At 32.5% G+C, this 12781-nt stretch overlaps 2 protein-coding genes and 1 non-coding gene across 3 annotated transcripts in view; 1 reads left to right on the forward strand and 2 right to left on the reverse strand.

The window, feature by feature from the left end:
• Positions 1-2745: 2745 nt before the first annotated feature.
• LOC123010914 lies at positions 2746-4110 on the forward strand. The gene is made up of 4 exons (XM_044408101.1): positions 2746-2907; positions 2954-3780; positions 3828-3882; positions 3931-4110. The coding sequence occupies exon 2, from the start codon at positions 3063-3065 to the stop codon at positions 3480-3482; it is 420 nt and encodes a 139-aa protein (XP_044264036.1). The 5' UTR covers positions 2746-2907; positions 2954-3062; the 3' UTR covers positions 3483-3780; positions 3828-3882; positions 3931-4110.
• A 27-nt stretch (positions 4111-4137) lies between these two features.
• On the reverse strand, positions 4138-4209 carry Trnad-guc. The gene has a single exon. It is a non-coding gene; the product is annotated as a tRNA-Asp (tRNA).
• Positions 4210-4935: 726 nt separating this feature from the next.
• LOC123010913 (DNA helicase MCM8-like) overlaps positions 4936-12781 on the reverse strand; it is a 14844-nt gene continuing 6998 nt past the window's right edge. The window contains exons 2-12 of the mRNA XM_044408100.1: positions 9189-9510; positions 8761-9135; positions 8455-8714; positions 8298-8402; positions 8086-8247; positions 6339-6716; positions 6076-6288; positions 5915-6027; positions 5463-5685; positions 5234-5395; positions 4936-5180 (exon numbers count right to left, since the gene is read on the reverse strand). Coding sequence (XP_044264035.1) covers positions 4977-5180; positions 5234-5395; positions 5463-5685; positions 5915-6027; positions 6076-6288; positions 6339-6716; positions 8086-8247; positions 8298-8402; positions 8455-8714; positions 8761-9135; positions 9189-9324 — 2331 coding nt within the window. The 5' untranslated portion in view covers positions 9325-9510 and the 3' untranslated portion in view covers positions 4936-4976. The remainder of the gene's footprint in view (positions 5181-5233; positions 5396-5462; positions 5686-5914; positions 6028-6075; positions 6289-6338; positions 6717-8085; positions 8248-8297; positions 8403-8454; positions 8715-8760; positions 9136-9188; positions 9511-12781) is intronic.

The following is a 12781-nucleotide window of genomic DNA, read 5'->3' on the forward strand; positions in this document are numbered from 1 at the left end:
TTTTAGGGAATCTGAATCTGAAAAGTGAAACATAACCTCACCATAAATTTTATCATCATTAATCTGACCTCACTTTTTTGGAGCCACGCGCTACACTCAAGGGAGGTACGAATATTCTTTTCAATCAGTTACAGAGGCTTACAGTACAATTTGCAATCTACAACCATTCCATCACAACATTGAGTTTAGTAAATACCTAATGATCACAAATCACGCCGCCTCCACCACACGTTTTCGTACTTTTCGTCAAATATCAACTGGCTTCAATGGGCGTAACGGAGCTTTTCAACTTTTCAGTATTCCGAACAACCAGTAGGTAAGCTTCTTATTATTTACATCATAAGTCACCAGACGAAAAAGTAAGAAGATATATTTTTTTCCTACGACCATATACGAAACTTGACCATAACGCACAATTACATATGCGCGAAAATTGGCAATATCGTACGAGGTCAGAAACCTGTGCGATTTGTTTTCGCGCTGTGTGTTAGAAATCTAACGCACAATTCACTCTCAAATGTTTTCTATTTTTTCATTTAACGTATTTTTTTTTCTATCCATTATAAAAAATAAATCGTTATTCAACGTATTTTTGTATCCATTATAAAAAATAAATCGTTATGAAAAAAAAATATGTTCGTAAGAAAAAAAGTATTTATGGTCGTAGGAAAAATAGTGTACAAAACTTGCAGGAAAGTGTCTAACGCACTCGCGCAACTTTTCCGCTTGTGCGTTATTTATCACTTCCGTGCTCGTTATGTAACAACCAAAAACAAAACAGTCTTGAAATTAATTTTTATTAAATGCTTTTAGATTTTGTTTTAGACTCTTCGAACACTTCTGTCATGTCATATAGGTACTGTTTTATACTATTATAATTCTATTCTGTGTAAAACTACAATCTTCGAAATACCCTTTGTCATCGAATTACCAAGTTCAAATCGATCGGTTTACTAGTTTACTTTCTAAAATATTCCAATCTTAATGGAAAAATGCATTACCTAGACAGTTTTATTTCAAATAGGTTGGTATCAAAATTTACACTTAATTTTTAAATCGCTGTAACTTATGTATTCTACGTAGGTATGTATGAACTTATTACATATACTTTATTATTATATTATTATAGATATTATTAAAAAAAATTGCAAGACTGTAGAAAGACGTGTACAAAATTATTACATATTTTCATAAAGCATGTTGGTGGACTTTTATATATTTTTGTATTTTATATTTATTAGCGATTTATGTTTGTGCTAGAAATTTAGTCCAAGATTTAAAACCCTAAAAATCAGATGAATATGCGGTCTTTAAATAATTACTTTTTCATTACTAAATAAATATACAAAATGTAAACTTAAAAGTTTGAAATAGAATTTGAATATTCAAGCAAGAAGAAAATTTTCATGTGATATGTACTTTATAACTTAATAAATAATTAAGTGAATACTGAAAAACTCATAGTAAATTTTGCACAGCTAATAATAATTAAGGTGTTACATACACACTAAAACTTACAAGATGCATATTTGTGCAAAAATCTGTAACTACGATGCATACACTACTAGCTATTTCACTGATATATTGCAACTGACGTTTTTTTCATATCTATTACATCTTCACTCTGAATAAATTAAATATTAATTACAACTTTGTGTATAAATAATTCTTGAGAACGAGGAGCGGCTATGTTTCTAATTTGTTAGACGAAACATAAATTAAATAAAATCGACATATGAAATTGCACAATTCTCTAGACAGCTTACACGGTTGTTACTTGTGTGTACTAGATGACCAAATTGCTCCAAAATTTATTAAATCTTGATATTTTACCCTTTCAACTAAACTTGTCCTTCGGCAAAATGAAGTAATACCCATAGTTCTAATAATACCTAATTATGTAGCGGGGAGTCTGATGAAATGATTATTTTAATAGCTGCTGTTTTTGAATTCATTATTATAGTGTAATACATATTCAAATTGTTTTATGATTATTTCAGAAAAGACACTGAAAATTCTGTCTTGAATTTATTATTTTGTATTTACTGTCACGTATTTTTTCAAAATACCTAATAAACATTAAGTTATCAATAAGTAATAAAAAAGCCAGAATATAGAATGATATAATTATTTATATTTAAATTCAAGGTAATTATCTTTAACTTAGCATAAATCATTGTTGCCTAGTAAAAACGTAAAACTACTGATTATTCTTGTTTAAAAATGCTAAATTGTTATTATATTATACAAACCTTACGAATGTTAATTGATATTTTTTAAAACTAATTTATTCCCACAACTTTTCCAAACAAATAAAAATACAAGAGAATCACACAAGCTTGTGGTTCAATATCATCAAATAAAAACAAAATAAAATCTTGTAAAACTTGTCTCATTCAGTGAGAATTTACGTTTTAAGATATTTTGGCGGTCTGAATGGTGTCGGGCATCTACCCCATAGTCGTATTTTATGCAAAAATGAGCTTTTTATTTAAATCTCAATAATAAAAACTTAACTAAACACATTTTTACATTAACAAGTTTAATAATAAATAACAATTATACAAAATTACTACGTGAAATTTAGAAATAGATACTTTTTAGTCACGTTTTTGGTCCAAAATTTTCCTAAATTGAGAATAACAATAAGAGTAAAATATATATATTGTCCAGATGTGCAAATTTCTGATACGGCGATCCCAATTAACATTTTTATGTTTTAAAAGTACCACATCTTATCCTTCCAATATACCTGAAACGAGTTTCCAAAATATTTGGCCGAGACATAATGGCCCAAGCGATAAAAACTTTTTTTTATTACAAGTCCAAACTCCCTATAAAAACAAATATTCCCTTAAAAATACCACAGTCACATCCAGACACTCACCCAGAATGGCGCACTTTTTCGTAAGTAAATTTTAATTTCTGTAAATCCCCTGTAACAAATTTTCAGGTTTTCACGCTCTTTGTCGTTACAATTGCCACAACCCTTGCTGCTACAACCCACCCCACCCATGGTGGTATAGACATCCACAACGAAAAACCCAGGCCAGAACATCACCATGAAGAACAGCACCAAGGCGAGCATCACCGTGAGGAGCAAAAACCTGGAGAACATCACCAGGGAGAACACCATCGTGAAGAACAAAGGCCCGGACAACATCATGGTTCTGGGGAACATCATCAAGAACAAAGACCTGCAGGACATCATCAAGGAGGTGAACATCATCGCGAAGAACAGAGACCTACAGGGCATCATCAAGGAGCAACTGGAGAACATCATCGAGAGGAACAGAGACCTACAGGGCATCATCAGGGAACAACTGGAGAACATCATCGAGAGGAACAGAGACCGACAGGACAACATCATGGAGGAACTGGTGAGCATCAACGCGAAGAGCATAAACCAGGACAAGGGGAACATCATCATGGGCAATAATTTTAAACTAATTTGTATCAATAAATGGCGAGAGTATTCATGAATATATCACTTGAAATGATTTGTTGGTCTTTTAATTCGACATAACCTTGATCATTTACGGATGACCTTCGCAAAACAGCTTCTTTCGTCTAAAAATCATCATTAATACCAACATATAGTGCATCGACGTTTTTAAATTTTATGGTTACTCGAAGAAACCAGCAAGACAAGTATTTATATTGTTCCTTAATTTATGCATGTGTTAAAATGGTAATTTTGCCCTTTAATTTACGTCTGGTGTATAAAAGAAACAACTCTCACTCTGTGTTAAGCACAATCGAATAATGAAGTCTAATTTGGTAAGGTACAAATTATTTAGTGAGTTTTGTTAAATTCCTGATTGTAGATGATCATTTTTCTTTTGGCTGTGGGAGTTGCATTGGTGGTTTCTTCACCTATTGGTTAGTGAATTTTAATCTTTTGCTCTAGTTATTTATACGAATCTTTAGGTGACGAACCAAAATCAGAAACTTCTTCTTCATTGCCCGGAAGTGTTAACAATAATGGAAACGTAGGAGTTAATGCTGGTTCATCTGGTCAACCTGGAAGATATGGCCAACAAGATCATGGAAAAACAAAAGTGTAACTTTATGTGATGCTTTAACATTAATAAAAACGCAAAAATGTAATTTTTTATTTTAAAATAATAAAAAAATCTCCCCGGCGGGGAATCGAACCCCGGTCTCCCGCGTGACAGGCGGGGATACTAACCACTATACTACCGAGGATTATACTAAAACACTCAGAATTCTGCTATTTCCTAGATATTATTTAAAGTTAATGATTTTCTTAAAAAATATTTACTTATATATTTAAAATTACAATGTACGACTAGTTATTCGCAGCCCATGATTTTTTCTATCATCAATCGGAATTTTCTATTTATAAATAGCCAATAAGTTGCGCTTGCGCATCCACCTGTGACCAATTTTGCTACATTTTGGTTTATTTAATCAGTTGGGAAAATTACTGTAAATGATCGAACTCTAAACTCCAATTCAAAATCCAAATTTTTGTGCAACTGTGAGTATTGCAGGTGCATTCCCCAAACCGTCACTGAAAACCGTCACAATTTTTAGGTTATCTCGACTCAGAAATGAATTTCTCCAATATTTTTAATAGAACATTGTCTAGCACTATTGCAAGAACACCGTCTATTCGATTTAGATATGGGGCTTCACGTGACCAGAAAGCAGCGCCTTCCGGCTCAACAGCGGCCCCTTTGACATCACCTGGAGCTGCTTCCCAACCTGGTGAAGCGATTTACGACTTTCAAATACCCCAAAGGTGGAGAAGACGTCCGCTTAGTGATGAGGAAATTGCCTATATTAACAGGGGAGGTCCTGAATAAACTCTGCGAAGTATTTAAATCCCCAAGAAGTCTTGGGTGTAAGTAATGTAGTTAATGTAATTGTAATTCATGTCATCATTGTTAATTGTTTCATTTAATATAATTATTTAAAAAAGTATAGTTTTTATTCACAAAATTACATAATTACAAATCAGCGGTGACAAGTTGATATCTATTGGCGCCTTTATTCAAAATAAAACCTTGGATATTCAAACTTTGTAAGACATTGTAAAACTTTGAATTGTTAATTCCGGCGTCTTTAGATAAATCTCTGATTTCATTTGTTGTAAAAATTGATTTACTTTCTTCTTCAGCCTTTTGCTGCATCAATCTTAATAATTTCATGATCTAAAATTTTACAAATAAAAATGTTATATAACAATGATTAAACAACATATTACTTGATTTTTGGTGCTCATTCCTGCCCCATTTTGAGAGCGAGTGGTGTCCAAAGTTCCATCATTATCAGTAAATATGTCTACCAACGTTTCTTTCATAATTTCTACAACGTCTAAAGCGTCCTCTCTAGTGGCTTCTTCTCTTAGTTCAGCCTTAGCTCTAGCCTATAATAAACATAAATGTTTTAAAAATATTATTATTTGCAAGATTTTGCATCACTAATATACCCACCTGAGTCAGTCTTATCAAAGAATTTAGTTGTCTGGTTGTAATAGGGGTACTGTCTCCGCTTTGGAACTGCTTCCGCAATTGCAAATAAAAATCTTTCAATACTTGTTTAGCTTCATGTGATAGATGTGGATTGACATATTTTTGAGCATAAGCTATATATTTTCTGAATAAGGAGTGGGATAAAGAATCAATTTCCTCCTCGTTTTGAAGAGACAAGCGCCCCCTGAGAAAAAAACAATAGTTTGCAAAGTTTAATAAGAGTCCCTTTTGCATTAGTTTTTTTTTATTAGATGCTAGTGGGCAGTATTGTAGGAAGTTAATACCAAAACAAAAATATTGTTTTTGTATTTTTTTAACTTTTTGAAAAATTAAAATGATTTTTGTGTAACTGTAAAATCGTTTTTTCGTTTTATTGATGTGAAAAATTTAATTTAATATTCAATCTTATTTACCTTAAGGAGTTGTTAGCATGTTGCAACATCAACCTTGGATTCCTCGACGTATTTGAGCCATTTCGACTAGTATGCAAAGCGAGGATATGTTCCGATAGCCTCATATCCAACTCCTCAAAAATTATTATAAGCATCGATTTAATAAAGTGTCTCAAACAAACCTTATTCGGCTGATCGAGAAGTATAAAAATCAAATCAAATCGCGACAACATTGGAGAACCAATTTTCAAATTTTCTGCAATCGTTTTAGCTTTATTGTAATGTCCCCCTGCTGGATTTGCAGCCGCTAGAATAGTGGCACGCGTTGGTAAAGTACAAACGATTCCTGCCTTAGCGATACTGATACTCTGTTGCTCCATAGCTTCTAAAAGACACTAACATGTTCTCAAGTTAGTATTTAGAAAACAATTTAAGTGAAACGTACAGCATGTTGTGTGGGCATTTTATCAAACTCGTCTATACAACAACATCCCTGATCGGCCAACATAAGCGCCCCTGCTTCTAGCGAATATTCGCCTTTTGCCTCTCTAGTCAAAGTAACAGTCAATCCCGACCCTGTACTTGTATTACCACAAACGTACACACCTCTAGGGGCCACGTTCACACAAGCTTGTAGCATCTGGGATTTACCGAGTCCAGGGTCGCCAACCATCAAAACGTGAGACTCGGCTCGGAATTTCGGCGATTTTGTGCCGCCAAAGAGGGCAAGAAGGAGGCCTGCTTTGACGATTTCGTGGCCGTAAATGGTGGGGCACAGCGAGTGGACGAGGAAACGAAACAGATACGGCTCTGCATGGATTTTCTGGAAATAATGACTTGAATGTTTGACTGTTGCGAAAAATAAAATTTTGTTCTTATTTAACTCTTTCAGGTACACACTTTAATGTATTTAAAATACCGTACAGGTACAGCTATTTACTGGATTTTAAAAACAATCATTTTTCAAGTTGTTTTAAAAAATAGGAATTAAAATAGCACTAACGACACTTTTTCATCGGTCTATGACCGATTAAAATTAAAACTTAAAAAAAATAAAATTAAAAATTCAGTGCCACCATTTATGACTTTTTCAATTGAGTACAGTGACCGACAGTGAATTTTGTCCAACCACTAAAAGTGTAAATTAGTCTTTAGGTTTTTTTAACCTATTTTGAGAACTTTGATGAACATTTATCATGATGTGCCCGATATTCCTTTCATACTACTAATGTTAAGCGAAAGTGGTTACCTAAATAGGCTGGAAATGCTCAATGACGTCACGAAGCCTACTAGTCGAAATAGGATATTTGCCTGATAAACCCAAGGATCGAGATTCTAATCCCAATGAAAGAATTTTATTTTGTTTTGTTTTTTTCCTCTTTGTATTTATAATAATCATTATCCATTGTGTGTATACTCTCAAAAAACAATTCAATTTTTTTTAAGTTAAAATAAGTATCATAAAAACGTAGGTATTTCAAATTAATTAATAAATTGTATAGTTTTCATAATAATTTTAAGTTCATTGATTGTAAATAAAAAAATGTGGTAAACTCTACAAGAATAATGTCTGTATTATTAAAAATATTACCATTAATGAGCAAAACTGCTCAAAAATATAAATTAAGATGAGTTAAAAAGGTGAGTTAAATTTTAACCCACCGTCCCTAATGTAAGTTTAAAACATGTTACATGGTTACTTATTGCTTAAAAGTCAACATTTGCCGCCATTTTACTTTACGAATTTCTATTTTTTCTTGTTAAAAAAAGTTTAAATTTAGACATTCTGAAAATCAAAATTTATTTCTTTAAACACTAATTGCACAATTTTTTTAATGTTAATTGTTTTTGTGTATTTTTTTTGCAAATTAACGCATAAATTTAGACAATTTAGATTTCGAAACAACTTGTTTAAAGGAGTTGATTGAATTGATTTTAAAAATAGAGTTGCAATGTTTATGTTTCTAAATCCTTATTTGCAAAATTGTTATATTGTAACTTTTTCAGAATAGGAAATGAACACTTTCACAGTTTACTTGGAAAATATTTAAAAAAAATCATCTTTGGTTTTGTTCTATAGTTTTGGGAGACTCTATCAATAACTAATTATTTTTGAGATGAAAATAAGAAAAGTCAGTAGTGTCTTGTTTTTTAAATATGAGCATATGATATAGCAAATCACTCTTACTAACTTGAATTGCGTAATAGTCAGTTATATTGAATTTTATCCGTTCAGAAGCTCCGTAAGTACCCTCATTTTCATTTTTGTTGTTTACAACTGAAACCACGTCCAAATAAAGGAGAAAAACACTATTTTGATTATTTTTGTTCGAAGCTTCTGCATTATTACGCACCTAAAACGATACTTTTAACTAAATGAACACCAAATTCTGAATGAAAATACTTTTATCACGCCTGTTATCGTTATGTCATCTCCTGGAACACAAGAATTCACAAGATCTTCCGTCAATTCACATTCCAAAGTTCTAGGGACACGGCCGTTTTCAAACTGAAAATTTGTATATTAAGTTATTATAATTCCTACAGGCAATATTAAAAACCTCATCATTTCCTATTAATTCTTGAATTTTTATGTATTGCCAACTAATTGTTCGGGTGAAGGAGGACGAATGCAAAGCTTGAAAATTTGAATGGGCTTTGCAACCGTCTGTTAAACATTTATTTGGGGCAGTGAAAATGTTGTCTGGCTGTTTAAGAACTTGAATTCCTGTACAAATCGCACATGAAAACGCCATGTATTGGTACATAATTTTAACATTAGATGCCTTTATCACAGTGCCTTTGAGTGAAATTAATCGTCCTAAAATATAGTTGTGATGATGGAGCCTCATGTTGTATAAAACTACCATAATTATTCACGCGTATGTCTCTGATTTGTTGTATGGGTTCATGATTGATCAATCTGGCCCTAATTACCCCCAAACATTTTTTCATAAAGGTGCGATCTTCCGAATCGTTATCTATATTTTCATAGTCCATGATACACTGGTGCATGGCTAAACCCATGCAGTTTAAACAAAATTCTGTGTTCGTAATTATCTGCGTTTCTAAATCTTTCCATCTCTCACACAGTTCATCCTCCTTTGAAGTTATAAGTTTGTAATCAATCACAAAGCATTTTTGGGCCTCTATTTCAGGTAATGAGAAATTGTCCCTGTGACGTTTAATGAAATTTTCAAAGTGCAACACATATTTAAGAAGGGTCTCATCTTTGGTATCGTCTGAAATTTCTACTGCTTTACAAATCTTCAGTGATGGAGATAGGAATTCTCACCTGCTTCAGGGAAGTAAAGTTTAAATCCGTAATAGCCATATTTTGGTTCATTGTTAAAGTTAACAGCGGCACTAACCAGGTTTAAGTTAATTTGTGGAGGCTTCTTCTTGAACCACGGGCGCTCATTCTTATTCATATTTGATTATTTCATAGAAAATAACTTTTTTAAAGCTCAAATAATCAGTTTCTAACTTTCCTGAAGAGGTTAGGTTGTGATTGTTGTGGTAACAAACATCGCCGTCTTGATAGAATAATAAACTTCAGGTTGCCTCGTAACTTTGCACCAATCACGTGTGCGCATTATTCGCGCGAATTGACGTCACTGGAGGTTTCATTCAAAAATAGGATATGCAACCAAACATATTATTAAGTTAAAAAACTAGAATTCCGTAAAATAAATACTGATAAATTTTTTTTATTAAAGGTAAAATAAATCAAATATATACATTGATTGATAAAAAAATATAAATTTATTTTGTTAAAATTGCAATATTTTAATTTATGATCTTATTCATTTTTTTTTTTATTAGTTTATCAGAAATTTTCTCGATAACTATTTGTCGCAGAACACTGATCTTTTTTGTGTATGTTATAAAATCAAATTTTCTTTCCAATGGTACCAAACATAAGCGGTTATCACCAAGAAGTCCGAAGTTATTATAAATAGACCGCTCCGGGTGCCAAAAATCGACTAAAATCTCTACAAAAATCAAAAAAAATTTAACGTTAAAATCGATCCATATAACGTTTTTATATCGAGCGATCAAGATAATTTGTAATCGAGTCATCCTTGGATCCGAAAACGTATGTCTGTAAAATGTCAAGTCGAAAGAGCAGACATACGTTCTCGGATGCATAGAAGACTCGATTACAAATTATCTTGATCGCTCGATATTTCTAGTGATCTTAAAAACTCAAAAAAGTGTACAAAACTTTATTGGGTTAAGTTTAAAAACTTACGAATTTTTTGAGTTTAAAAACGCTTGAAATATAATTTTTTTCGACGTAAAATTACCCGCTGAACACGATGCAACAGGTTAAAATACTCTGCGATGCATAGTTTTTGCGATATTGAGTAATAACGCTAAGAATAATGCTAGAAGCATACAGTTGGAGACAAAATACTTTGGTCGTCACTTTTCTGACACTTTAATGTAATTTAAGCTTTAACGTTAAAATGAATGACAATTTCAAATTAATGACAGCTATTATATTTTCCTATCAAAAATATGTACATACAACTTTTCAACTATGATTGTCAGTAGCTAAAAATAAGGTTAACAGTCCTAAAGCATGCTTTACAATTTAATGTCACTCAAGTGACATTGACGACCAAAATATTTTGTCTCCAACTGTACAGTTTTTCTGACACTTTAATTTAATTCAAGCTTTAACGTTAAAATGAATGACAATTTCAAATTAATAACAGCTATTATATTTTCCTCTCAAAAATATGATTGTATGATTGACAGTGGCTAAAAATAAGGTTAACAGTCCTAAAGCATGCTTTACAATTAAATGTCACTCAAGTGACATTGACGACCTAAGTATTTTGTCTCCAACTGTACAAGATCTATAAAGGAAAATAATGCAAGATACAACACAATAATTTTTCTTCTTCTTGGATCTTCTTGGTATGGAAACTATGAAGTTTTATTTTTTCTCACCTGAGGATGACCACTTTGTGGTTGAAACGCGTTGTGCTATTAAAATAAAAGTTTGGTGCGACGGGCTAATCGTGTTTTTGTTCAACACAATAATAATAACACAAATCTGAAATCTGACATAAGGTGATCAACTTCAGACAATTCAAAATCAAAATTGACGACAAAAAGAAGACTTTAAGTTGAAAAATACTACTGTTTTAGCTAAAACAGCTAAATAAATAGCTGCAAATAAAAATCTCAAAAAATTGCACACTTAGGTGTGTTGGTGCTTAAATCTGGACAAATCAGGACATAAATGTAAAACAAGACAAGACAATAAAAACCTAAACATGTCCCGGCTAAATCAGGACTTTGGTCCCCTTAAGGATGTCCGCGACCAACGATTCGAGACGTTAGCATATTGAAAACAAGATTACTCACTTAATATACAACAGAATTTCAAGTATTATACATCAAAGTAAAGGTTTTTTAATTCTACAGGCCGATACGTTGAGATTAAAAAAAAAATACCTTTCAAAAAAGAACAAAAATGCATAAATGTTGAACTTGAAAAAACTTTATTCAGTCATTTTTCAAGTAATCGATCTTAGTTTTTGTAGGATAATTTAAAAGAATATTCTATAGGCCGATGCGTTGGCATTTTTTTGAAAAAGTGTTTTGTTTTTGATATATTGTGATTGATGCAAAAGTCACGATATTTAACGGTAGACCTAAAGATTCGTTTTAGGGTTTTGGTATTTATTACAAAATATTAATTCTTAACTAATTCAACAAACACCCATGTAATAAAACACTGTTGTTTTTAAATTATTAATAAATATATTTTGCCCTAAATTGCCTCCTAGTTCATTACTTTTACCACTAGAGGCGTTGCCAGTGCCGCTTCTGCCCTCGTCCCGACCCAAGCAAAGGACCTATTTCGGTCAGCTTTATCATGTAATTAGCATAATACTAATCAGTAATCAGTTAATATTATTACAGAACTAGAAGCAGAAACGTTTGACGTAAAATGAAAAAACAAACAAATTTTGTAGATAATCAAATATTATTAGTGTAGGACGGATTTTGAGCGGCCAATCTTTTTTTTTCTCTCTCATTTTTAATTTTATTATTCGACATATGGTTTTAGTGTAGTGTGTAAATAATTAGGGCAATTAGTTAGTAAAGTTCTGAAAAGACCCCGAGACTTTTATTTCAAGAAACATAAACACTTGAGCTTAATTTATGAGTTAGTCAGGGTGATAAGCAAGCCACCCCAAGTTGACCGTGAGAACGACGCCTTCGAATCTGCATATGAGTTTTTAGTCTTCACCCACACTTTAGAGGGGTAGCTTGAAAGTAAGCAAAGTGTAAAAGTGTAATTAAGTTAATTAAAGGTGAGTTTGTCACTGAGTAATCTGGGTTCCATTGGTGTGAGTGAGTTATCACTGAATAATCTTGGTTCTATTGGTGTGTGATGTTTTCCAATCCAGTAAGGTGTAGAGATTTATGATAATTACCATATCAACGGTAGGGTGAGTCGTTTAATAATTATTTTGATTGCTGTGATGTTGATATTTATCATTGTTGATCACATTCGTCAGAAACCTGTGTGAGTATTGAGTACAGTATCAAACTGTAGTTGATTTGATGCACTATAAATCAGTTGATGGTATTTAACTTGATGATATTGAAGTTGATGGTATTTGATGAGATTGATATTTAAATACTTGAATTGATAATTGATGAATATTATTGAGTTGAGCCCCGACATGTCGAGCTAAACTGTGTTAGTCTGTCTATTCCTTATTAATCCAAGGTTAAGCTTGAGGCGGGGCGGCGTACTTAAATGCCCATTGCACGCCGAGATTAACCCAACAGGGGACGCTGGAGGATCGCGGCGTCGTGAGGCCTCCAGGTCTGGTTTCTGTTTGTTTGTGGACACGG

Source organism: Tribolium madens, unplaced genomic scaffold (assembly GCF_015345945.1).
Source record: "Tribolium madens isolate multiple individuals breed KSU strain unplaced genomic scaffold, Tmad_KSU_1.1 Scaffold_91;HRSCAF=231;Tcas5.2_LG7, whole genome shotgun sequence".
NCBI lineage: Eukaryota > Metazoa > Arthropoda > Insecta > Coleoptera > Tenebrionidae > Tribolium > Tribolium madens.